Source organism: Sphaerodactylus townsendi, linkage group LG10 (genome assembly GCF_021028975.2).
Source record: "Sphaerodactylus townsendi isolate TG3544 linkage group LG10, MPM_Stown_v2.3, whole genome shotgun sequence".
Taxonomy (NCBI): domain Eukaryota; kingdom Metazoa; phylum Chordata; class Lepidosauria; order Squamata; family Sphaerodactylidae; genus Sphaerodactylus; species Sphaerodactylus townsendi.
This window is the reverse complement of record NC_059434.1, coordinates 54,617,463-54,637,064: the sequence shown is the minus strand read 5'-3', so window position 1 is coordinate 54,637,064 and position 19,602 is coordinate 54,617,463. Positions and strand designations below refer to the sequence as shown.

Here is a 19,602-nt window from a genome sequence, read left to right as displayed (position 1 = left end):
ACTTTCCGAGGCAGAGATTCCCCAGCCAGCGCTTCGGGAGTGGCAGGGTTCTTTCCTTTGCCATAGTCACACGCGCGCGCACGCGCACTCGCCCGGAGAATCCCGCGCCGGGCTCTCCCAGGCTCGCTCGCTGGCTGACCCCCTCCTTCTCTTCCTCCGTGACGACACCTGCCGGACGCGCGGCGCCACCAATGGGCTTCCGCTCGAAGGCTGGAACGACGAGGCGATTGGTTGGCAGGAGTCGCTCGCTGCGCAAAAACAGACCCGCCGAGCGCTCCGAGCTCAGAAACTGCCAGCAGAGATCACAGGAGCTGAAGCCGGGACGGGAGGCGAGAGGGAGAGAAAAGCGAGCAGCAGCGAGCAAGCGAGCGGGCGAATGTGCTTGCAAGTCAGAGCGAGAAGAAGAGAGGCAGGCGACAGCGAAGGGAGAAGAAAGCCGATCCGGACCCTCAGTAGTCCAGGAAAGAGCTCAGGGCAAAGGAGGAAATGGCGAGGGGGATCTAAGACCATCCCCAGAGAAATCCAGGGAAGCAAAGTTTGGGGCTGCCAAGCTGCCCTCTGCCTTTTTCCCATGGCATCCTTTTGCTGCTCGTGACATTTTGGGCATATCGATTATTATTATTTTTAAACGCTCGTTTCCCCTCCTCCTCTTTCATGATTTTTCTTCCTCCATCTCAAGAGGGCATGCCCATCGGTTCTTCCCGCAGCCTTCCCCGCTCCTGCTGTGACCAGGAAGCCAAACCGAGGACAATCTTGAAAGATCCCCGTTCCCCGGGATTTGCTGTTGCTGCCTCCACCGCCTCTCCGGCTGCCGCGGCGCAGTGCCAGGACTCTGGGAATAAATTAAAACGGGCTCCGGTGCCTATATAGCCAGCTACCTATTGCCTCTAGTTGATCATTTCTGGGGAAGATCACCGATGAGGTGGGAGCTCTGCCCGGCGTCTTCTTCCCAGACCCATCTTGGGTGATTTTTTTTTTGGTAGTGGTAATTTATTGATTTTGTTTTCCCGAAGGACAGCCATGGGGGAGAAAGGAGAAAATGAAGGAAAAGGAGTGACCGTAAATCCCTTTTAAAGCCCCCATCAATCTCTGCCCCTCCGCCCCCCTCCCTCCGCTCGCAGACGCCGTGTTTCTCAGAGGAGGAGGAGGAGGAGGAGGGGGCTTTTTGGAGAAGGAGGAAGTCGTGTGTCGGGGAGGGGGGGAATCTCTTTCCCCTTTTGGAGATGGTCGTGCTAGTCCTCTTTGCCTTAATCTGTATGGTGGAGGGAGCCCTGTCGCAGCTTCACTACACCGTGCAAGAGGAGCAAGAGCATGGCACTTTCGTGGGGAATATCGCCGAGGACCTGGGCTTGGACATTACAAAACTTTCGGCTCGCCGCTTCCAGACGGTGCCCAATTCGCGGAGCCCTTACCTGGACCTCAACCTGGAGACCGGGGTGCTGTACGTGAACGAGAAGATCGACCGCGAGCAGATCTGCAAGCAGAACCCGTCGTGCCAGCTGCACCTGGAAGTCTTCCTGGAGAACCCGCTGGAGCTCTTCCGCGTGGAGATTGAAGTGCTCGACATCAATGATAACCCTCCGGCTTTCCCGGAGCCCGACCTGACTGTGGAGATCTCTGAGAGCGCCACGCCGGGCACCCGCTTCCCCTTGGAGAGCGCCTTCGACCCGGACGTGGGCACGAACGCGCTGCGCACCTACGAGATCACCCCCAACGGCTACTTTTCGCTGGACGTGCAGACGCAGCCCGACGGCAACCGCTTCGCCGAACTGGTGCTCTCCAAGCCCTTGGATCGCGAGCAGCAGGCGGTACACCGCTACGTGCTGACCGCCGTGGACGGCGGGCAGCCCCAGCAGCGCACCGGCACGGCCCTGCTCACCATCCGTGTGCTGGACTCCAACGACAACGTGCCCGCCTTCGAGCAACCCGTCTACACTGTCTCGCTGCCGGAGAACTCGCCGCCCGGCACGCTGGTGCTGCAGCTCAACGCTAGCGACCCGGACGAGGGCCAGAATGGCGAGATCATCTACTCGTTCAGCAGCCACATCTCGGCCCGCGCCCGGGAGCTCTTCGGCATCTCGCCCCGGACGGGCCGGCTGGAGGTCAACGGCGAGCTGGACTACGAGGAGAGCAGCGTCTACCAGGTGTACGTGCAAGCCAAGGACCTGGGGCCCAACGCCGTGCCCGCCCACTGCAAGGTCCTGGTGCGGGTGCTCGACGCCAACGACAACGCGCCCGAGATCAGCTTCTCCACCGTCAAGGAGGCCGTGAGCGAGGCGGCGGCGCCCGGCACGGTGGTGGCCCTCTTCAGCGTCTCGGACCGCGACTCGGAGGACAACGGCCAGGTGCACTGTGAGCTGCTGCAGGGCGACGCGCCGTTCCGCCTCAAGAGCTCCTTCAAGAACTACTACACCATCGTGACCGAGGGGCCCCTGGACCGCGAGCAGCCCGGCGGCGACGCCTACACGCTGACAGTGGTGGCGCGGGACCTGGGCGAGCCGCAGCTGAGCGCCACCAAGTCCATCCAGGTGCGCGTCAGCGACGTGAACGACAACGCGCCCCGCTTCTCGCAGCCCGTCTACCAGGTCTACGTGAGCGAGAACAACGTGCCCGGTGCCTACATCTACGCCGTCAGCGCCACCGACCGCGACCAGGGCGCCAACGCGCAGCTGGCCTACGCCATCCTGGACAGCCAGATCCAGGGCATGTCGGTCTTCACCTACGTCTCCATCAACTCCGAGAACGGCTTCCTCTACGCGCTGCGCTCCTTCGACTACGAGCAGCTCAAGGAGTTCAGCTTCCAGGTGGAGGCCCGCGACGCCGCCGTCGAAGCACCGCCGGAGGAGACCGGCGGCGGCGGCGGCGAGCAGGAGGCCCTGGCCGGCAACGCCACCGTCAACATAGTGGTGGTCGACCAGAACGACAACGCGCCCGCCATCGTCAGCCCGCTGCCCGGCCGCAACGGCACTCCGGCCCGGGAGGTGCTGCCCCGCGGCGCCGAGCCGGGCTACCTGGTGACCCGCGTGGCAGCCGTGGACGCGGACGACGGCGAGAACGCGCGCCTGACCTACAGCATCGTGCGGGGCAACGAGGCCAGCCTCTTCCGCATGGACTGGCGCACCGGCGAGCTGCGCACGGCGCGGAAGGTGCCCGCCAAGCGCGACCCGCAGCGGCCCTACGAGCTGGTCATCGAGGTGCGCGACCACGGGCAGCCGCCCCTCTCCTCCACCGCCGCCCTCCAAGTGCTCCTGGTGGACAGCGCCGTCGAGCGGCAGGGCGCGGGCGGAGGAGGCGGCGCGGGCGGCGCGGGCGGCGGGTTGGGCCCCGGCGGGGCAGGAGGGCCCGGGGGCGAGCACCGGCCCAGCCGCTCGGGGGGCGGCGGCGACCACGGCGAGACCTCGCTGGACCTGACGCTGATCCTCATCATCGCCCTGGGCTCGGTCTCCTTCATCTTCCTGCTGGCCATGATCGTGCTGGCCGTGCGCTGCCAGAAGGAGAAGAAGCTCAACATCTACACGTGCCTGGCCAGCGACTGCTGCCTGAGCTGCTGCTGTTGCTGCTCCTGCTGCAGCCGCCAGGCGCGGGCCCGCAAGAAGAAGCTCAGCAAGTCCGACATCATGCTGGTCCAGAGCTCCAACGTGCCCAGCAACCCGGCCCAGGTGCCCGTCGAGGAGTCCGCCAGCTTCGGATCCCACCATCACAACCAGAACTACTGCTACCAGGTCTGCCTCACGCCCGAGTCGGCCAAGACCGACCTGATGTTCCTCAAGCCCTGCAGCCCGTCCCGCAGCACCGACGCCGAGCACAACCCCTGCGGGGCCATCGTCACCGGCTACACTGACCAGCAGCCCGACATCATCTCCAACGGCAGCATACTGTCCAGCGAGGTAAGGCGCTGCTCCGATCCCCTTCCCTCTCCCCTTCCCTCTGGTGCCTTCCAGAGGCCCCACTGGTTCATTCTCCTGGCCAAAATGAATTACACCGATCCTTAAGAAGTCACTTCCAAGTGACTCCCTCCCAAGCAAGTGTGCAGGGGGGTCTGGGCCCTTATGGCATCACGTGTTGTTCTGTAATTAATGCTGCCGTCTGGGTTAGTGTTATGAACTCCTAGTAGTAGTGATGCACTGGGGGTAGGCTAGTTTCCATGTGATCTTTTTCTGCAAATTCATTCAAGTCTGTAAACTGAACTTTTTTAGATTCATTAGATTATAAAGTGGTTCTCACTTAGTTGACTAGATTGAAAGTCACTTGTGCTGTCGCTTCTGTTGCTAATGTACCTGTTGCAAGTAGTAGACTGGTAGGAGCTTGTGTGCTGACTCTTCCTAGCCTGACTATCCTACTCAGTGCCACCCTTCAGACTGCAGTGCATTTGCCCTCCTTTCTCTGCGCATCTCATTTATTCTCCCTTCTCTAAAGTTTCCTAATGTAGGCAGGATCCTGCATGATATCTCTCTGGCACAATTTCAAAATGTTGATACTATCTGGCTAGTTTGACAGCCCTGCTATTTTCTGCGGTACTTTTGGTCCTCCCCCTTCCCAATTTTGAAGACAGAAGCATTTGTTCACCAGAGGCTAGCTCTGGTGTTATTGCAACCAAACACCCACACTGTATGAATTTAAATGAAGCTGGCCTAGCTTCTTCCATTTCGATATATTAAAAACAAAACAAAAACATAGCCCCCGGTTAAGTATTGTTATTTGTTTTCTTTTGGGGCTAAACCCATTAATGCTTCTGAGTACTGTTCCTCTCAGGATATGAGTGTCTTCCCATGATAATCTACATTTAATACAGCAACTTTTCCCCAACTGTATTCACATCTAGAAATCTTGCTTTTATGATTAAGGCTATGAAAAAAAATTCCTTGTGGGGGGTGATGCCCTATCATATGGAAGTTTTAATTAATATAAGAATTAAGACTTTATTAATTACTGTTTAAGACTCTGGCGGAGTCATTGGTATGTTGAAGTATGCTTTATAAAGAAAGCATTTTAAAGGAATGTTTTTGAAATTCTGTATTACATTTGTACACTTTTATGTGTGTTTTGCATTATCTTGGTGTGTAAAGAATTCATATGGATCATATAATCTAGACTTACAATTTTCTACTGGTCTTCAGGGTACTAAATCGAGTGTACACTTCATTGCTGGGAGCAAAAAAAGTTTGAGATTTACAAAACCAACAACCACTTTTTTAAAGTTAACATTTGTAAGGATTTAAAACGTTGTTTGTATTGGGGTTTTTTTGCTGATGCTGTTGATTTTATTACATTCTCAGTTTTCGTACATTGCATTGAAATACACACTGGAGTCCAGATTGTGGGCCCATTGTTCAGACTGAATGGTAGCTCTTTTTATACTTGTCAGTCGTGGTGTAAATTGTTGTCCAACATAGGCCAGGAATTCACATTCAGTCTTACTCCCTGTTGATCAACCTCAGTGCAGGTCCTGTTGGCACCTTGGTGTGTGAGTAAAGAGGAAAAGTATTTGAGACATGCTAGTGATATATGCTTCTTTAGATGTTGAATGGCCTAACTCTGGATGTATACATTACCATTATTACAACTGCGGTTACATAAATTTGTTGCCAGCAAACCATACTGGCAGTTCATTTTTTTTCCTAATTATTTTTCTAGACTAAACACCAGCGTGCAGAGCTCAGTTATCTAGTTGATAGACCACGGCGGGTAAACAGGTAGGATTTCCTCATTCCTGATTTCCTAAATTACAGCCCTTATTTTTACAAAACCCGAGATGTATTTCAGCAAGTGAAGCTAGGGATGTGGAATACGTTTACTGCAGCTGTAGAATAATGGCTGAGGAATATAAAAATGAATTTGTTCAGACAGAACCATTAAGCAAAATAAATCGGCACTGAACGAGCATCTTTGAATTATGGCTGCGGTGGGTCTTGCTGAAATTACCTGAAAAAGAGAGCCAAATCTAATTTTGTGCTTGTCGGAAACGTGCTTCAAATACTTATGAGTCCCTTTATGAGAATTGGCAGATAATATTGATTTCTCTGTGTGCAAATTTAGCTTCCCAGCTTAAGCAAATTCAACCAAATTATTTATAACAACTGTGTGTAACACAGGCGGTATAATAATGGCCACTGTCTGTTCCAGTTGGATTATTAATGCCTGCAACTACAAGTTTTGTTTGTGATGGAAAGAAGAAGAGCTGTGAAGTGGGAGGTTTGGCTGAGTGCAGCACCACCTATGGCCATGGGATGGCAGAAGAATGTTTTATGACTTCCCCTATTCCTGACTCTTTTTTTTTTTTAATGTTTCTAGTTCTGCATTCCAGGAAGCAGACATAGTAAGCTCTAAGGACAGTGGTCATGGAGACAGTGAGCAAGGAGACAGCGATCATGACGCCACTAATCGAGGTCAATCCTCTGGTAAGTCTGATAAGAGGGAAATCTAAATGCTTGATCTTTTAATAAGAGAGACAGCAAGGGCAATTACAGATAGATAAATAAATAATAAACCAGAAGTAATGTGATACAGAGTGTTTATCGTCTTATGCGCCTGTGAAACTGAATGGCCTTAAAGCAAATCCATTCATAACACAGAGAGAAGGATGGGGTTTTTTTTTTTTAAACCCTTGCTTGGGAGAGTTTGGCTTTGTTAATCCTGCATGGTTGGTGCTATTGTACATTGTCATCTTCTGGAGCAAAGCTGCACAGGTAACTGGAAAGTTTGGTTGTAGTCAAAAAGGTCTTCTGAAAAGCTGTTGGAAAGATGTCCAGGTTCTGTGCAAGGACTCCAGCAGGCTTAGCAAAGTGATGTACCGGGAGTGAAGGAGTGGGAGATGAGATGGAATGACAGGTGGATGGTGGGTTTTTGTGGGGTTTGCTTGTTTGCTTAGAGATCAGTAGAGTCTCTCACGGAATTCTGGAAATACATATTTTGTTTGCAGGATTCCAGTTCTTTTGGGGATTTATTTCTAAAATACCAACAGGAATATATGCAGTCTTTGGTTCAGTAAATGTGAAGGAACTGATGTTGTTCTTTGTATGCTGCAGAAAGGAAGTGAAAATATCTGCTCTCATACTGCTGACACTACACCGGTTTGAACTAAGTTTTGGTGTCGGTTCCCTAGATCAGAGGCACCAAAAGTCTTGGAATCCAAGAACAGTTTAAAATCACCTTTCTCACTCTCTCCCCCACCATGCTGAAAAAATACAGAAAGTGACACAATAGTGAGACAGATGCTTTCCCCTCTCTTTTGAATTATCATCATAAACATCAGTGAGCATCTACTGTGTGTTAGTGGAGAGATTGGATATTCCAGCCCTTTGCTCTTCCAGTGTTGCTGGGGGAAGTCTGGGCACACAGGGGAAAAGTCTGCTTAAGGTCTGCTTTATATTGCTGTAAATCATTAGCATGCAGACCTTATGAGATCTAAGGAGAATCAAGAGCTTCTGACCCTTTGCTCATTGCATGGCTTCATACTTGGTGAAGAGAATCTTTCTTTTGTGTCTAGGAATTTGACAACAAAGTATCTCTTGCCAGAAAGTCGGGGAGGGGGGGTTGCCCCATATTTGGCATATGATTTGTTGTGACCTGCCCAGAAATGTGCTTATTGATTCCTCCTTCTTCCTCAGCCACCCATGTGGAGGCCACCTTCAGCAGCTGAGAGGCTATAACAACCCTCCATTTCCATATCTCTCCATCTGTTTTTTTCTCTTTAGTTGTCCCCTGTTTTTTTAAAAACACATTTTATTGCAGTATTTATCATGAACATTTCAGTCAGTTTATTCTCTCAGCATAATGAGCCATAATAACCAAAAAGGAGAGGGAAGAATAATCATCTGCATAAGGTGCTGGAATGGAAAGGCAGAATAAAATCGTGATGCACATCAATAAAATGCTATTTTATTTTTGAAGCATCCAGTAGTGTTTCTATCCTTAGCTTATTTATTTATTATTGTTGTTTTTAAAGACTTATCTGGAATTAGAGCATTTGTGATCTCTTGGCGCTTGGCACCAGTTCTTATCAGAAGCCAATTATTGGTGGTGTCTTACTTTGTTAAATAGGTACCAAGGTCTAAAGGCATACATTTGTTTTCATCTGTTGATGTGTAGTTTGAACACCAAATCAAAGTAGCCAGATATGTCTGTGTAAGATGATTAAAATCTAGTGACTTCAAATCTTTTATCTTTGGTTCATGGACCTCCTGGTTAATCTGAATTACAGGCTCCTACAAATAAAAGCAAGAATAATAGTTTTGCAGTCTAATTAAGATTAACATTTTGTAATGAAACTATGACTTAAATTAAGAACTAATGTACTCAGTATTGGTAAATTATTGCTGGCCATTTATGGAGCCAATTGCAAATAAAGATTTTAACACACCCCCCCCCCCCCCCCCCATATTGAATATGTATTTATTGTGTGCATGAGAATCATCCACCTTTGCTCTTGAAATCTGGGAGTAGACCTGCGTACTCATGCTTGGACTTGTGTGTGAACATCATTGGTTGTGATTCACTGAAGCACTGTAGGCTAGCTTTTCCAACTGAAATAAATTACAGCCAACCTAAAATAGGAAAATAATGTACATGTTCAGGTATGTATGTGTTAAATAGTGCCTTTTAGAACCAAAGATTTTCCAATGTAGAATAATTGTATATTGGAGAAATTTTTAGAATGTAGTGTCTAAACTTAAGAATGTCTCCCCACACCTCTGTGGATAATTAAGCTTTAGGCTGCTCTTTGGAGATTTCCAGGATACATGCTAAGTATCACTATTTGTGTTTTGTGTTATGTGGTGCAAACACCTGTTCTTCCCAAAAATCATTCTTAAGTGACTGGCATCTAAAAAGGTTTTTGAGGAGATTTTGAGGAGGGTATGCATGCAATTTCACAGGATTTGCTTGTCGAGTGTTTTGAAGAATGGCTTTTAGAAGCCATTAAAAGAGCCAGTAGGCTGTAGTGATAGAAATGAGAAAGAGAATTACACTTGATTTCTGTGGAGAATGACCAGTGAAAAGACAAAAGTCCCAGTGGGGCACAGAATGCTATTTTTCTCCTCTCGGCTTCTGTAGTGTGATAGTTCAATCCTGCTTTGAAGATCATTTTGGCATTTAGCTAGTCTTGGAGGAAAATAGGATTGAACATGAGGGAAAAGGGTTTAAGGCAATTCTTTGACAGTGGCCAAGTATTTTATTTTGGTGTCTTTCACTATGGTTGCTGTGATTAATAATGCAATTTGCCAGTCCAGATTCAGCTATGATGTTAATGTTTTGTAATGCTCATGGGAAATGGAGTGGGGAGCACATAGATTACTGAAAGCAAACTTGTGAAGACTATCTTTACAACTGAAGAAATGTCAGGCAACTTTATTAATAAAAAATACAGCATTTTGATGAAAGTAGATGCAATGCGAGGATCTGGCAGATATAAGTACCTTGCTTTACAGTTGCAATTTTTAATTGGATAATTAAAAGATGATACTTTGAAGATTATTCAAAATCTCTGGAGGCTTTGAGTGTGTAGTTTTTTCTCTTAATTTAATCAAGAAGAAACAAATCTAAAAAAAGCGTAACATTGCCGAGCAAAATTAGTGATTTCATGCTAACTCCCATGACTGTTCTCCTGGGCATTTTAAAGCTTCTTTTTTCCCATAGAACTTGGTAGGAATTAAGTCACCTAAACTCAGAAAGGATTGCAACCCACGTTAAACTTCGAAAAAAATAGATTTGTTGACATGCATTATGCTGCTGTTGCCTGTGTGTAGTCCATTTTCTTCTTGTAAGGCTTATTTTTAAAAGAAGTATTTTTGTGGCTTCCTTAATTATGGTGGATGCTGTGATTACAGAAAAGTTGAGGGATCTAGACAGAGAAGCTGTGAAATATGGTTGCCTGATAAGATTTTTAAATGCATACATTAGTTATAGTCAATGGTGGGATTCAAATAATTTAACAACTGGTTCCGGTGGTGGGATTCAAATAATTTAACAACTGGTTGTTTACAAGCACCATTTTAACAACCGGTTCTGCCAAAGTGGTGCAAACCTGCTGAAGCCCACCACTGGTTTTAGTGATGAATATTATTGAGTAGTTCTCAATAGTTTTTAAAAATCCTTTCAGCAAAGCCATTGAACATTTATGACTTGAATTCACTTTTAAAGAATCAGTATAACTCTAAAATTTAGGCTTTTACCATTTTTCCAAATTCAAGAATAGTTTTTCCCCCACTGTAGATTGGCAGTGATAATGGATAGGCTAGCCCAAAAAGACTGCACATCAAGTGAGATTTATGGCAGAATGGAGCTGGAAGTGTTTGAGTGACTGAACATTACTTTAAACTATAAATCAAACATTTGGTTCTCTGTTTATGGAGGAGTAAGGAGTGGAAGGCCTCCTCAATTGTTATTGGCAGAATATTAATATTACAGTCAGGTGGTTTACTAAATAGCATTACAAGCCCTGTTTCTAGTTTGAAATCAATAGAATAAGTGTGTTAGTGATAACGTTGACCACTGGACATTTGCATTGCTTTAGAATAGTCAAACTCATTCCAAGGCACACTGAGAGCCATATTTGCATTTGCCATCAACCAAAAGAGCCTCGTGGCTGCAGTGTGTCCTGTGCATCCTCTCACCAAATGCACATATATGCAATGTTATATGTATTAATATTAAACGACCACAGTATATCTGAGCATGTAGGGTTGTTTCCCTGCACCACTTTTGAACCTTAGTACTTGTAGATCTGAATTGAGAGGAAAGACTCTCTCTCACCCTCTCCTGATCATGAGGCACACTCTCTACACACCTGAGCCAGAGATTGCCAAGGCACTTGTAGGTGTGTGGGCTGGCTTTGGAAGAAGAAGAGTAAAATCATCACCACTCCACTGTGGCCAACTTGCTCTTTTCCTGGGTGTTTTTACTCTCTCTTCTCTGTGGCCAACTTGTTCTCCTCCCAGCAACTGTCCAGAATGGGGAGGCTGCAGAGAGCGGGGGGGGGGGGCTGTGTGTGTGGAAAAGGGGCCCTTACATCCCTAGCATAAGGACTACAGCTCAGGGAAGCTGCCACTTGCACCTTACCGATCCTTCAGTTCCTCCAGCATTTCAAGGTGGGACTCTCCTGCCTGCCACAAGTTTTACTGGGTAAAGGTCTTGTCCAGTTGCCTGAAAAATAAGGCAGGGTTAAGTTGGGAAATGGTGCTGGGAGGCACAGAAGGCATGACAAAGAGCCACATCTGGCTCCAGTGTAATATTACTGAATTAGAAAATATAAAGACGTAGGTAATTGTTTTAATTCCCAGAATCCCACAGACCATAACCTGGTGTGTTCTGTTCTTGTTGTTTTTGTGGCATTGGGAGCTTTTGGTAGCCATCCTGAAGATGGTACTGGATATACATTTAAATAAAAGTAAATAAGGTTTGAGCCAAGCAAACACTGAAAGAAGTCCTCTATCTTAAATATACTTTTTGGGTACCCTGTGCCAGGCATGACTTGAAATGTGCTTGATAAATAACCATAAAAAGGAAGGAAGGAGTGGCTTCAAGTCTGTGATTTGACATTGTAAGAGTGACCAAAATGAGCACTGTATTGTGAAGAAACAGACTTATTAGGTGTGTATTTAACTTCACTCTGCAAAAATTCACAGCAAATTAAGTTACCCGATCCCTAGCCATTCACCTTTAGTACATGTCTGTATCAGCAGCTGTGCATCTATTGCTTCAATTCGAAGTCATTATGATGCCATGAAAAAAACACCTGTTAGAAAACATGGTAAAATGTCACCTTATTGCAGAGAATATTTAAAAAAAATGAGAATTGGAATTAAAGCCTGCATATGTGCTAGTGTAGTTTCCAAACCAATCTAGTTTTTGTTTAGGCATATCATATTGTAAGGCACAATTGCATGATGCCCATAATATATAACAGTAGGCTAACGGTTGATGTTAACTTAATGGAAACTATTTTAAAAGAGTATGTTAGTTTTCTATATCAGGGTTTTAGCGATTAGTACACCTCTACCGAGAGCCCCGTACCCAATAGAAATATTTCATCCCATTTCCTTAGATGCACCACTGTTTCTGAACATGTCTTTCAACTACAAATATATACATCTAGTCTTTTACACCAATACTACCATTTATGTTTTTAATGTTCTGTGATTTCAGAGCTTCATTCTTTATATCAGCAAAACCACATTATGTAAAATACTCCCACCTTAAAAGGATCATCTTTTAAAACATACAACACAGCTAGAATTTCATACTTGAAATCCCTATTAGTTTCAGTCAGAAAGAGTTACGCACAAGCTTGAGGAATCAGTTGTCCTTAGAGTGCTAAACCATGACTTTAATTTCCAGTTTTCATAGCACCGTTTTCTTGTTTTATGTTATGCTGTTATATAACATTACTTGCTTCGTTCCTTCAGTCGGCAGGCAGAAATCATAGGAAGCTACTGTGAGCTTGTCGCTCAGAACCTAATATGAAATTGAAAACAGTAGACAGTTTATAACGGAAAGCTAAATTGGGGAAGGGAGAAGAACAAAAGAGGCTGTTTGTTGACTAAACTAAAATCTTAGTTCAATTTCTCCTTTTAACGTATTGGGTTCAGTTTCAGAAAAATGTTTAATAGATGTGATTATTGTAACTTGGATTTCTTCTACATGTAATAACATTTATTTTTATGAATTCTAAATGTTAAAATGTAATTTTTAAAACTGATTCTGGTGCTATGATACCTGGTAATCAACTGGATAAATTATTTAAAGCAAAGGCACAGTGCTGGAAAAATGTGGGCAATACACTGGTATACCTTTCATCTTTCCATCTTCTTTCGGAAAGCAAGCCAGCCATTTACTACATTGATATCCTTTGTATGTCTTGCATGCTGTTTTCTCCCTAAATCTTTAATCCCTGCTGCTGTTCACGTTTGCATTCCTCAACAGTTCACCGATTAGTAATTTACTTCCAGACTTCTGCATACCAATTATCAGTAGAAGGTTGCAAACAAAGCCAAACTTCATACTGCACGTAGCTTAATTTAAAATAAAATTGGTATTATAAAGCAAGATTAATCTGAGACAAATCCCTTTACATTTTTTTTAATTTTTGCAAATACTTGTTGATAAATTGGTGGAGTTTCTTGTTTGCAGATTATTTACTGACACATTGCTTCTACTTATTTGTCTCAAATTAAAATTCAGAACTATTGCAGAATTTTAAACTCTCATCTGTGCTTGGGGGAGATAGCTAATGATTTCTTTCATGGCCATGGTTTCCAATCCTTTTTATCAAAAACCAGGTTCTTCTCTGAGAACCATCTGCCATTCTCAAATTCTGATGTGAAGGAACCATACAATTTACAGATCTTGTAGCAAATTATTCCTATCCTTTACAATTAGATCCTGCCAATCAAGTTGTAAATTTACCTCATATGATACCTTACCTGTGTATTCTGGCTCATGATTTCGGTAACTGATGATCTTTGATTTACAGTAATGAACAACTTGTGGTGTCCCGGCTATTGTTGATATTGAAAAACACCTTGAAGGTTTCATCAGTCCACTATAGCATTTTGGGTACTGGTGGTGTATTCGTGGAGTAATTTTGATGCAGTCATTATAAGTCCAAACTAGTAAGTGATTTTGTTCAGGTTACATGAACATTAAGCATATCTAACATATTTAGGATCTTAACGACCAGAGACCTAATGCATGCTGCTCAATATCTCTTCAGGTTACTGTTGGTTATTCTGTTCCATTCTAAAAGGCTTCAGGCATCACTGTTTTTCAAGAAAGTTGGTCTGATGACTTAAAATTCAGTCCACCTATGGAAATGTCAATTTGGAGTTTGTCAGTAAAAACTCTTGTCATTTAGAATTGTAATGGCTTTATAGGATTTGGAAGCAAACAGTTCCTTGTTGACAAGAACCACTCTTTGCTGGTATAGAGTAAGCATTAATGTATTTGTCAATAGTATCTGGATCTGTGTCACATCGGACGACAGTAGTCCTTAGTGCCTGTAATTAGTGTCATTTCAATCAGAGCTTTTCTTCAGTTTTAATGTGGCTTATAGGATTGTAAGGGAGATGCTTAAGAAAATGGTGAGAAGGCTAGTTCACCAAGGTCAAGATCTTCCTTTTAAAGTAGGATGCTTAATTTTTAGCCTTTAAATATCGTACGAAACGTTCCACATTAATTTTCCACTAGTGAAACCTAATTGAACAGGAACTTAGTATGATCCATTTTGCTCCTCACTTTGTCACCACTTTTGTATCACGTTTACTTTTCCTACTGATTCCGGGCAGCACGTTGTTGCCAACACTTTCTTATGGAATGGGACTTTGCTCCCCAATAAGCTCGATGGAGTAGCTTCACAAGAAAAAAAAATACTGCTTTTTATGACTGTTTTGCCAACTGTGGGTTTTTGAGCGCTTTCTTTCTTTTTGACTTTTTAAAGCTTAAATTGATCAAATACTTTATGGATAGGATGAAGGTGATAAACAAACACCCTCCCCCCCCCCCTTTTTCCCCATTTTTGGCTGCCGCAATCAGCAGCTGGTTGTGATGCTGAAGATTATATCTGCAGTCTTTTTTTCTCTTTCCTGCATGTAGGCATGGATCTCTTCTCTAATTGTACGGAAGAATGTAAAGCATTGGGCCACTCGGATCGGTGCTGGATGCCCTCTTTTGTCCCTTCTGATGGACGCCAGGCTGCAGATTATCGCAGCAATCTTCATGTTCCTGGTATGGACTCTGTTCCAGACACTGAAGTGTTTGAAACACCAGAAGCCCAGCCCGGGGCAGAGAGGTCCTTCTCCACCTTTGGCAAAGAGAAGGGCCTTCACAGCACTCTGGAGAGGAAGGAACTGGATGGACTGCTGTCTAATACACGAGGGCCTTACAAACCACCATATTTGAGTAAGTACTGTTCAAAAGGCTGCTAGAAGAGTGTTCCCATTGTGGAAATAAACCTTCACCCCCCTAGTGTACTTACTAGGAATAGAACAGTGTACCAGAGGCAATAGGAAATAAAACAAAACTTGAATCCCTTTGGATTGAGAATCACTGAAGAGAAACATGTTGGTGGTTTTTTTTTTTTTAATAAAATGCCTGTGGCATTTTAAGATTATAACATCTAGGATCATGTTGAAGATGGATTTGTTAAAAAATGCATATTTTGTTTTTTGGAACCAATACCTTAGTGGATTTTTTTTGAAGTAAATTATTAGAAAGACAAGTATATCTTCATCTTTTTACCTATTTGTGGTACTTCTTTACTGAGATGTCTACTGCACTAAAAAAAATTTGTACCACAGTTGCTTTGTTTCCATTGAAAACTTGGAGCTCATCTTCTGAGTGATGATTCACTGCCATTTCTGCAACCTTTGTTCCCTTTACCATCTTTCAAGGGAAGAACTTTAATGTTCTGCTCTAACACTCTTTGAACTCTTCCGATAGTCATCAGTATGATATTTGTGTGACACTGAGGATAGTTTGTAGGTTTAGGAAAGTTATTTTCTTATTAATTACAAATCTTGTCCCACGTTTTTGGTCCAAGACACCAAAAATACCAATCTCCTTCCATCATGTTATGTTTTATTACAAAGCCATAAAGTCTTCCTTTGATTAGAAGTGCTTATGATAATTCTTATAGTCTGTGTGACTAACTGAGGGAAGCAGTGTTGTATCAGCAAAAGCAAAGCTTTGATTCAGTAAGTGAAATGCTTGCAAATGCTGCAGGAATCCTTCTTAGAGAAAAAAAGAAACCTGTCTGAAGCCAGTGATGTAACAGTGATGTCGCTACAGGAATCCAGGAGAGTTCTGAAATGCATATTGAATATTGGAGTACTTCATTGTGTTTTTTCTCAGTTATGTCTTGGCAGTTGCCCACCAGGAATTCAGTCTTTATGCCAAACATTCAATCTTTATGCCAATTTTACCTCTTAGCTGACTGAACAAGCATAAGTTTCTAATATCAGATTTGTAAGTTGTATGTTTAGTTACGGATGTAAATCACATAATTTATTTCAGAATGGTAATATTCCTTGTATATACTGCTTTGAATTTAAGTCTGTAGTGGAAGATAGATTTTTTGGGGGCGGGGATTATTATTTGTTATACCTCACAAGTCTCACAAATACGTTCTTTTACTGTAGAACTACCTTTTAGCTGTGTGTTTCTTTATGGTTTCAATTTGCGTGTTTCAGTTCAGTGTCTGCTTAGGACCATAACTAGCTTATTTCATGTAGGTAATATTTCTTTGTTGGTGGCTGAACCCAGTCATCACTCTTACGATGGCAAACTGATAACTGAATTGGATTGTTTGAATCTGTAAGTGGCTTTTAGTTAGAATACAAATCTGTTTCTGGTTAATTTGTCATTTTAACATGGATGCTTTCTGGTCAGTTTCATTACATATTTTTCTCATCATCTGTGATCTTTGGCACTTAAAATATTATATTAGAAGTAAGTCCTATATTGTAAATGAGTGATAAATGATTTGGGGGGAGGGAACCACCCAGCTGATTTTTGTATTCTATTTGATATTCAAAACTAAAATCTGTATTAAATATGAAATTTCATGGCTGACTTTTATTAGGTGTAATTTTTTTTCTTTAGTATATTCTTAGGGTTTTTTAAAGTAACATTTCTGGGGGTGGGGGTGGGGGGGAAAATCAGTTGCTTAGAACCATAATGTCCTTTAGAGCTGATAAAATATTTCCTCATGAATAATTTCTTTTTTGAACACTACAAGGTAAGAGACGTATTTTCAATTCAATTCTAAGGAAAGCAGCAGAATTTCTTCAAGAGGTAACTATAGCAGAGCTGCTAAGTAATAGTGACCGCAGCATAATTAAGTTTAACATTCTCCAGGGGCAGATTGTACCAAAAACCATTAAGAAAACATTGAGCTCTACAAAGGGAATTAGACAAAAAGCTAATTGAGAAAACCCTGAAGGGGTATAATATATCGAATTAGCATTCTGCAGTCACACCTATAAGCTAGGACACTGGGGTAAAAAAATGGAGGCCCATTTGCCTCCAAAACTAAAACCACTTTTTAATTGAAACTTTGTTCTTGGTTCAGATACCCCCTCCCCCCAAAAAAGATATATGTTCACTGTGACAATTATGTAACTCACAAAATATGAAGTATTAGAATGACAAAAGAAAAACCCAAAAAGTAGAACTATCTGGAACTCACATTTACCCACCTCCAGAAAATTAAGAATAAATGAAAATACCTGCATTTGAACTGAAACTTTTGACTCTGTTTTAATAGCTCTCACCTAGCTATGTGGTAGTAGATGCTTCTGAAATCTACAGGGGCAAGTGTCACAACAATTTACAGTGCAACCGAAGGGAATTGTTGAAGGTGATAGAGATATAATGCCATAATATGCAGCGTGCTTTAAAAATGGTTATTTCATTGGGCCCTTTTGGTATCAAAAGTGAGCCTTTAAAACAAACTGCAAGAAGAGGATACAGGCCCACTATGCCCCACTTTTAGCTACAGGTTTAATCAAATCATGACAGCTTCAGAACACATTCATAAGTACAATAAAAAAATGAACAATGTGTACTTTCTGCATAGTGAAACTGCAAGGTTCAGACTTGAGTGCCAAATATATCAATAGCTTCAGAAAGTAAAATGAGTAGGGGGAATTCTAAAGAGGCTAAATGAAAATGATAGATAATAGGAGGTGCCTAGTGGATTATTTCTTGTGTCTGTAGCAGTAGTGTATTGACAGAACTAAGTCCCCCCCAACTGGCCCCTAGGGTGAGAAGAGGGGCTGGAAGCTGGCAAAGGCCAGGAGCCTGGGGGAACCACCTTCCCAACTTGTTCTGCCACCCGGCGGGGCCATCATCCAGAAGGTGTGCAGACGGGGCAGTGGCGGAGTTGGCTCAGTGGCGTCCTTGGGTAGCCGGCCTGGCATGCTATCCACAGAGGGGTAGGGCCTTCCTTCCCTGGAGAGTGCTGGCCATGCAGGACCTGAGGGGAAGGAGGAGGGATGTGGGGACGATTTTCTGCCCCCACGTGACTAAATGGGCGCTGCCCGGGGACATTTGTTTCCTGGTCTGTAGTCAGCAGCTGAAAAAGGAACCATGAATACTCAAGACACAATTTGAGAGTATTTCAGAGAGTTAGGAAAACTTTAACATGTGGAGGTTTATCAGGGATCAACTTGTGGGATGAAGTAAATTTTAAAGTAGCTGATATGGCAGATGCATACATATTATCAGTTCTTGTCAGGTAATAACTAAGAGACTGTATCTGAGACTGAGAAGTCAAGTGACAAGAGTGCAGGAACAAACTAACACTTTATATAAAAATAAGTTGATTATACCAGATGGTATTCATCCAACAGTTAGCAAAGGATACTAAGGGAAAAGCTGACTTATTTCTAATAAAAATAGTTTCAAAGTCCCATGATTTAAATAAATTATATTTAGAAAATGTTAGAATAATGATTTCAGTATAATGATCGTGGCAATTTAGATAGGTGCAATAAAAAGGATATAAAATATCCAAGTAACAATAATTTAATTTCAATAATTTGTGTAGTGTTTCAATTTTTCATGAAGGAGTCTCCAAAACAATAAGTTAATAATAAAATTAAAACAGAAACACAATAGAACTATCAACACACCTTGATCAGAAAGGTTCTCCAATCAGACAGTACATGAGGTAGTACCCATCAGATAGAATCTTCAAACCCAACAATAGACTGCCAGAATAGCAAAATAAAAATCGGAGTAACATCCCTTCAACAAAAGTTACCATAATCTTGTCTGGAGTCTACCCAGAGAAAGTAGACTCCAGACACCTTGTGCACCTCCTCTTGTAGGCCATTCACAAGAGACTGGGTGCTGCACAGAGATCATTGCTGGTATCAGAGTGCAAATGCACCTCCTTTACAAGGAATCATTAAATAAATGTAACCCAGCCTATCTAAAAAGATGTGATCATTTCATTTTTTTTTGTTTCTAGTGATAATTATAAAGACAAAGTGTGGCTAAGTAGAAAAGTTGTGTAGAGTGGCGAGCCAAAGCACCATTTCTATTCTCATGGGGGAGTTCTTGATCCTTACTTCCTAATGTACTTCTGAGTGTTTGGCTTTCTTTTCCTGGTTACTGAGAAAGCAGCTGTGTGTGCGTGTGGAGGTCGTGGGAGTGGGGAGTTGAGTGGATATACTGATGGGAAGTAAACAGTTTTTTTTAAAAAACACATCACCTTTTAGCTCTGATCCATTTTCAGAGCTGCTTTGCATTAAACACCATAAGCAAATAATCAAGTGATTTAAGCATTTTAGGCCTAGATTGAATTCTGTTCAATTTGGGTCCACTAAATATTAAAAAAACAGATTGGTGTGATTCTTTAGAAAGGAAATATTACCTTTCTTGTGTCCAAGCTCTGGAGCTGGGGAATTTTGGTTAATGAGATTAACAGTCTAGGCCCTAATGTTGAATAAATCATGACTCATCCTGTACACTAACTGCCTTAATGGTTAACTGAGAGATCTAAAAAAAGGAGAGGGAATTTTTGTAATATAATTGCTCTTAATTTCCTCAGGTTGTTGGGCCTTTGGGAAAGAAAACCAAACTATTACTGATAAGATTCATTGT

The 19,602-nt window shown here is 43.3% G+C and overlaps 1 protein-coding gene across 5 annotated transcripts in view; it reads left to right on the top strand.

Moving 5' to 3' along the window:
- Positions 1–259: 259 nt before the first annotated feature.
- The window catches only part of PCDH10 (protocadherin 10), a 62,637-nt gene continuing 43,294 nt past the window's right edge, over positions 260–19,602 (top strand). For 3 of the 5 annotated variants that reach the window (XM_048510200.1, XM_048510199.1, XM_048510198.1), the window contains exons 1-4: positions 265–3,887; positions 5,635–5,693; positions 6,292–6,398; positions 14,587–14,892. In XM_048510200.1, coding sequence (XP_048366157.1) covers positions 1,224–3,887; positions 5,635–5,693; positions 6,292–6,398; positions 14,587–14,892 — 3,136 coding nt within the window. In that variant the 5' untranslated portion in view covers positions 265–1,223. Of the gene's footprint in view, positions 3,888–5,634; positions 5,694–6,291; positions 6,399–14,586; positions 14,893–19,602 lie in introns of all 5 variants that reach the window. The other 2 variants (XM_048510201.1, XM_048510202.1) reach the window with 2 other exon arrangements.